A 7075-nucleotide genomic window follows, 5' to 3' on the forward strand; every position below is an offset into this window, starting at 1 on the left:
AGAGTTCAAATGCAAACTTACCGCAGACAGACTTGTCGACGACAATGCCCAGTACGAAGTAAAAAAACCCAACACCAAGGGCAAGTATGAAGAACATTAGGGCCCAGAATTCGCTTCGGTTAATCAGCTGATCACCAGATAGCTGAAACACGGCCGTGAGTTGTGCAAATATATAACTCTGGATGGCAAAGGCGGCTAGGTAACGAAGTGTCAGTTACATACACACATGAGACAACCATACATCCCAAGATGAGTAGCATAACGGGATATCCTACACCCACAGCCCGCAGCAGCAATAACAATGGCAACATCCATATACCAAAGCTTTCTCTGTTCCCAGAGGAATAGGCCGACCGAATTGACCAGCGATCTCGCTTTATACGTAAGCACAGGCTCTTGGTCAGGCCCACCAGCATCATCGGTTCTTGAGGCTTCTTTGAGGATGCTCTGCATATCCTCAACTTGACGTTTTGGATTGACCTCGGCTTGGATATCAGGGTCCTGTTCTCCCATTTCGAGACGCTGATTTTCCACCAACGAGTGATACAGTCCTTTGAATTCAAGCAACTCCTCATGTGTTCCCTGCTCAATGCTTTCTCCTGCCTTCAGAACGATGATTTTATCTGCCTTTTTTATCGTAGATAATCGATGGGCGATGGTTATTGTCGTGCGATTTTTGGATACTCGATCAAGTGCCTCTTGAACAATACGTTCTCCTCGAACATCGATTGAACTTGTTGCCTCATCAAGGATAAGTATGGGCGGCCTTTTAATAATGCTTCGAGCAATTGCAAGTCTCTGGCGCTGGCCGCCGCTGAGTTTCAAGCCATTCTCTCCAACCATGGTGCCATATCCCTAAAGTACAAGTTGTAAAGAAAATTCAGGTACGGATGGAACAAGGTAAAGCTTACCAGCGGCAATTTTTCAATGTATTCTGACGCAAACGATTCCCGGCAGGCTTCCACAACAAGCTTTCTTTTCACTTCTTCGGATTCGTTTTCCCACTTTGATCCCACTAGACCATAGGCGACGTTTTGGTAGATGGTTGTGTTAAACGTAAATGGTTCCTGTTGCACCAATCCGATTTGGGATCTCCACCATTTAAGATCCAGGTCATAGAGATTGTGAGGCCCAATTTTTATTGACCCACTATTGGGGGATGTTGCTGTCTCGTGCACTTTCTCGTTTTGAGGATCACCGCTTTGTGGGGCGTCACTATTAGGGTCGCCCTCAAACTGGTTCTCAATCTGATACCAACGTTCCAGCAGTCCGACAATCGTGCTTTTTCCACAACCAGAGGGTCCAACAAGTGCGGTTATTTTTCCAGCTGGAATATCAATGGTCAGATTGTTGAGGATTTTAACATTGGGCCGGGTTGGATACGAGAAATTCACGGCCTCGAAACGGATATCGGTGGTTGAAACATTTTGATCCTTCAAGCCAGACGTTTTAGGCTTTGGCGCGTCTATCATTTCGAAAAAGTAGGTAGATGCGCTCACTGCCTTGGAAATGGCGATAATAGGGGTTGCAAGAAAAGAGAGTGTTGATACCACTATGAAAACTGAAAAAATGACCCTATTTGGAAATTAAAAGAAGAAAACAAAGCGTATTAGATAAACAGGCACGTCAAAGTCTGGATATTTTGTAAGTGAAAATACATACGTAATAACGGGGCCAACATCAGGAATATTATTCGACGCATACTGTCTGATGCCGAACCAGAACGTCAACGCATAGCTCCCGTACATGGCGAAGTTTGATGGCGCGAGCTGCGCACCGACCTGTGGCGCCAGCCTCATTCCTCGTTTTCGCGCTTCCCCAACCCATTCTCCATAACGAGCCGCAAGCCTGCCTTCTGCACAGCAAGAGACAATTGTACGAATCGACCCAAGCGCTTCTCCTGCAATCGACGAGGCCTTTTCGTCCGCTTGCTCAACCTTCTTTTGCAGTTTGATGTATATCGGAACGAGGAGACTATATAATATCGATATAAACAAAATAGAAGAGCTTGCAACCAATGTCAATGACCAAGAAAAGCGGAACGCGACGGCGTAAGCGCTTATAACCAGAGCCAGTGATTGGACAAGTATGGCCAATTTATCCGAGATGCCTGCCTGTATGGTGTTGGAGGAGGTAGTGATGGTATTTGTTGGCCTTCCAACGGGGAGTGTATCAAAAACACTAATGGGTTGGTTGAAAAGAGCTTGAAGATACGATAGACGAAGCCGCGCAGAAATTCTGATCCCAGTCATTCGTAGACAAAACTTAATCCGTTAATTTGTCTCCTATAGCCGCGATCACGGGCCAGATATACTTACCACGGAAATATAGCCAAGCAGAAACTTGCCGATAAAAAGGTATACAATAAATAGCCTGGGAATGTATTAACCCAAAGGTCTGGAATATCTCATCCATTTAATGGGTAGTTTCATGTGGCATATAAAGGAGATTAGGTGAATACGCACACGCTCCGATTCACACTGCTAAGAAACTTCTCCTTGGTAACACCGGAACCAGGGATGAAATATCCATTGAAATCGCTGACAACATTGCCTAAGGAATGGAAAAGATATCAGCTAATTACACTGGCCGTGACATCCTCGGTTTTAAGGGTACCAACCGAAGATAACGTTCATCAAAGGCAAAGCCTGAACCGCCAGTTAGTATCCCTTGCAAGATGTAGGCGCAAGGGAAATGCCGTACAGTTCCTGCTCCTGCAGCACATAATACCGCAATTCCCATTAAAACCTTGTCGAGGAGGGTTCCATGGCCTAATATTCTCTTTGTGTAAAAACGGCACTGTCAGCGAAACATCTCACTCCGGTAGAAGGTAGAACATCGTAAGAAAAGGTTGATCGTTTCGCCGTAGCGCCATACCCAGAAATTCTTAAATGGAGGCTTTTGGTCCGGCTCAGACTGCTGCTCCCCAGTTTCGGTCTGGGTGTTGTCCATCCTGGAGACAGGAATTTGTTTGTTTGGAAACTCAACAAACAATAGGGTCGCTTCGCCTCTTGTTCATCGCGAATCTGAGTGACGAGATTATTGATTTGGCAGCCTAGCCGTTAGTCGACGCGGACCTCGCTAGTATGTATCCAGGGGCTTGGCCCCAGGGTCAATCACTTGCTATGTTGGATTTAGAACCGTCTCCCCTTCTCCCCTCGGTTTATCCGAAAGGGTGTCTGAAGGGCCAGAAAGGACATGATCGCGCGCCCAAATAACCGATACGATGTGGCTGCGTCGAAAAATGTGCTCCATCCATCCTGATGAAACCTCTAGCTGCCCAGGTGCCTGTAGATGTGAAAAGCTCGAGAACAAGCCAATCAACTGCTGCTCTGCCGACATTTTTTCTGAATCGAATCCGCGTATCAGCAACATTCAAATTGCACGTAGGCTTTTTCTGTCCTTGAGAATTCAGGTACTTATATATCCCAGATTGGCTGATCTTGTTGGGAACTCGAACCCAGGTGAAAAAGAAACTTGGCGAAACTTGAGATCCCATTCAAGGCTGCCGCCATCACCGCGCTGATATCAGGTACCCTTGGTTCCTGGTGCATGAACGGCTGGCATAGAACCAGAGCATCCTAGTGTGAGTGTGAAGTCGGTTGTTGGTGTTGTCAATCAAACCTTTGGCTTGGCGCCCCAACTGTGGACGCCCTGTACAGAGGATGCCTGACATTATTCATCTCCGACTTGACATAGTTAACTGAACCACACGATTAAGCTATAACTTCTGAAATTGCTGTAGTATGAAGAAGTCTTTGGGACGTTTGGGAGTCTCTCTCTTTACAGTCGGCTCAATCGCAGAGCACTGATGATGGCCCAACTCCATCGGGTTTAAAAACCGACTTGCATCTCAATTTCTGTTGAGCCAGCAAACCCCAGCGCAGCATTTCAATTTATGGTTTGACAATAAATACGAATGCGATGCAGTATATTATGTCTGTGAACCAAGGATGTATCCAGGGATTGCGGGATGGATTATCCCGTACGGAGTACTCTGAGCTGTTTGCCCGTTTTCTGATGCAATCCCCACCACATGCTCCACAAACGAGCGATGCGGGGGAAAGCCATCGCTCAAGAGACTCCGATCCTGCTCGGTCCGCTGCTGGGCTCCCACCACGGCTTGATATCGACAATAGCGTTTTGGCAGTCTTTCTCCAGCGGTATCGCGGCATAAAACCTCCTATGGGGATCTAGATATTTAGGAGACGAGGGCTCAACCATAAATTTCTCCTTCGGTTGAGCTCAGCTTTTGCTTCCGCTTCCTGGAATTATTTCTTTCTACTTGCACCAGGAAGTATTTCGTCCCACTGTTAACTACCGCTCTAGGACCATATTCCCATACGCTTTTGTGTCATCTCTCTTTTGACGCACCATGACTTCCCATCCATTTGACCCTATCCGTCCCAATGAGGTCAGCCTCGCGGCGGAAATTCTCCAGGCATCGTTTCCAGGGGTATCTCTGCGGTTCAAAGTGATCGATGTTCAAGAACCTATCAAGCGAGATGTCGTGCCGTACCTTGAGGCAGAGCGACTGGGCACTCCTCTGCCCGCGAAGCCAGCTCGGATCATTCAATCACTATTCCACAGACTCGATACCAAAGCCTTCCTAAAGGCCCTCATCAATTTGGACACGAGGACGGTAATCTCGGCGAAGGAATTACCCAAACATGTACAGGTATGCGTCACAACACGATACATATGAAGCCAACCGTTTCTGTTCGTGCCTGTGGGTTTGATTGATTCTGACGGGCTCCCACAGGGACCTGGCGACATCGATGAGGTAATCGAAATCGAGCAACTCTGCCTCAAACATCCCGCAGTCCTCGCTGAAATTGAAAAGCTGAAACTTCCATCTGGCGTCACCGTTCTCAATGATCCCTGGATCTACGGCTGTGACGATGAAAATGAGACCAGAAGGTTGTTCCAGTGCTACATGTACATGGCGGAAACAAACCACGCACAGGCAAATCACTATTCACTGCCACTTCCCTTCTCTCCAGTTTTCGATTGTCTCACCCATGAACTTGTGCGTATGGACTACCTCCCAACCGGAACGGACCATTCGACCACCGAAACCAGTCCGTGGAAGCCAGTCAAAGCGGTTGAATATGCCCACGACCTGCTGAATGAGCCACTGAGAACGGATCTTAAACCCTACGTCGTGCAGCAACCAGAGGGCGCTTCTTTTTCTGTCAATGGCAATGCTGTCCACTGGCAAAAGTGGGATTTCAGAATTGGCTTCAATTACCGCGATGGCCTGGTCCTGTACGGTGTTACATATGATAAACGCAGCGTCTTTTACCGTCTTTCTGTATGCGAAATGACTGTTCCATATGGCGGTATGTCAAAAATAAAAATAATAAATAAAAATAATAAAAAAATAACCCCAGCCATAAAACTATTACCATTTACTCATTTCACGCCTCTCAAGACCCTCGAGCTCCATACCACCGCAAACAAGCATTCGATGCCGGTGACATCGGGTTCGGAATCACAGCCAAACACTCTCTCCCTAGGCTGCGACTGTCTAGGCCACATAAAATACTTCAACGGTTGCCGAACCGACTCCCAAGGAAACCCCGTCACCCTCGAGAACGTAATCTGTATGCACGAACAGGACGCCGGGCTTCAATACAAAACACACCAATTATCGCACCGCGGAAGCCACCGTTGTCAGAAAGCGCCAGCTTGTCGTGCAGGTTATCTGCACTGTCTCCAACTACGAATATATCTTCGCTTGGATCTTCGATCAAGCAGGAAGCATCGAGCTGGAAGTCCGCGCAACCGGCATTCTTTCCACCATGCCAATTAACAACGAGAACGGCGCCACCGTGCCGTGGGGCACCAATGTTGGACCCGGCGTCATGGCGGCGTTCCATCAGCATATCTTCTCCATGCGCATTGACCCGGCCATTGATGGACATGATAACACCGTGATATATCAAGACAGCGTGCCAATGCCAGATGACCCTGTGGCCAACCCATACGGCGTTGGATATGTAACAGAAACGACTGTGCTGAAAACGTCCGGGACAGCCGATACTAACGTTGAGAAGTATCGGGTCTTCAAGATCCGCAACGATAGCGTCATCAACACAATCTCGCGCAAGCCGGTAGCTTACACGCTGCAGACTCTGCCTAGCCAGATGATGTTGATGAGTCCTCTCAGCTTCAATCGGAGGCGTGCACAGTTCGCGACCAAGCCGATCTGGGTGACCAGATACCAAGATGGAGAACTCCATGCTGCCGGCGAGTTCACAAACCAGAGCAAGAAAAGCTCTGGTGTCAAAGAATGGGTGGAAAGGAATAATAATATTGAAAACACTGATGTCGTATTATGGCATAGTGAGTTAACTCCCAACCCACTGCTAAACATGGGTGTCTTGATAATATAATAAAAAAGAAACCCACGAGTCCCTTTTTTGGCCCTTTTCAACAGAGCCAAATGAGAGGATGAGTAGTGGCTAAAGTGGCTAACTATAAACCGCAGCATTCGGCCTTACACACAACCCACGTCCTGAGGACTTCCCCATCATGCCTGCCGAAAGGATAAGCATATGCTCAAACCGGATGGGTTTTTCGAGAAGAACCCCGCTCTCGACGTCCCTCCTTCCAATCAAACTTTTAATCGTTCTCAACTGCATGAGGATGGGGAAAGTCGCGGAACCCTGGCAGCATCTTGCCGTTGCCCTCCAGAAACAGCTGAATCGTAAAGTTGGGGGGGAAGGTGGGGTAAGATGTTTTTCATTTTTGTTACTATGCATTTATTTATATATCAACACAACATAGGTGTATAGAGTCAGCGTTTGCTGCGGCAATAGATATGTTCGCAAATGTAAATAAAACGAACAATTCCACTGTAATCGGGATGGCCAGCGAGTTGTTTTAAAAATATATATATATATATATTCCACATTTGCTCTCCACCCCCCCGAAACGTTTGCCCTGCACATCACCCACAGCGAGAAAAAACCTCCAACCGGTCCGCTGTTGCAGCTTGAGAATTATTCCCCAATTGGACGGGAAGCACTGGGAGAATTTTTTTTCGCAAATAAAAAAGGTGTCTGCCTGT

General features: G+C 47.4%; 2 protein-coding genes across 2 annotated transcripts in view; one reads left to right on the forward strand and one right to left on the reverse strand.

Moving 5' to 3' along the window:
- The window catches only part of HCAG_07190 (hypothetical protein), a gene marked incomplete at both ends in the record, with an annotated part of 3837 nt that extends 885 nt beyond the window's left edge, over positions 1–2952 (reverse strand). The window contains 9 exons of the mRNA XM_001537718.1: positions 22–195; positions 282–855; positions 912–1575; positions 1663–1974; positions 2319–2342; positions 2466–2553; positions 2621–2648; positions 2704–2771; positions 2820–2952. Coding sequence (XP_001537768.1) covers positions 22–195; positions 282–855; positions 912–1575; positions 1663–1974; positions 2319–2342; positions 2466–2553; positions 2621–2648; positions 2704–2771; positions 2820–2952 — 2065 coding nt within the window. The remainder of the gene's footprint in view (positions 1–21; positions 196–281; positions 856–911; positions 1576–1662; positions 1975–2318; positions 2343–2465; positions 2554–2620; positions 2649–2703; positions 2772–2819) is intronic.
- Positions 2953–4375: 1423 nt separating this feature from the next.
- On the forward strand, positions 4376–6846 carry HCAG_07191 (predicted protein; the record flags this gene model as incomplete). Its single annotated transcript, XM_001537719.1, has 6 exons — positions 4376–4678; positions 4763–5342; positions 5435–5486; positions 5621–6348; positions 6494–6735; positions 6793–6846. The coding sequence occupies 6 exons, from the start codon at positions 4376–4378 to the stop codon at positions 6844–6846; spliced, it is 1959 nt and encodes a 652-aa protein (XP_001537769.1).
- Positions 6847–7075: the final 229 nt, after the last annotated feature.

This window comes from Histoplasma capsulatum, genomic scaffold, assembly GCF_000149585.1.
Source record: "Histoplasma capsulatum NAm1 scaffold_8 genomic scaffold, whole genome shotgun sequence".
Classification (NCBI taxonomy): Eukaryota; Fungi; Ascomycota; class Eurotiomycetes; order Onygenales; family Ajellomycetaceae; genus Histoplasma; species Histoplasma mississippiense.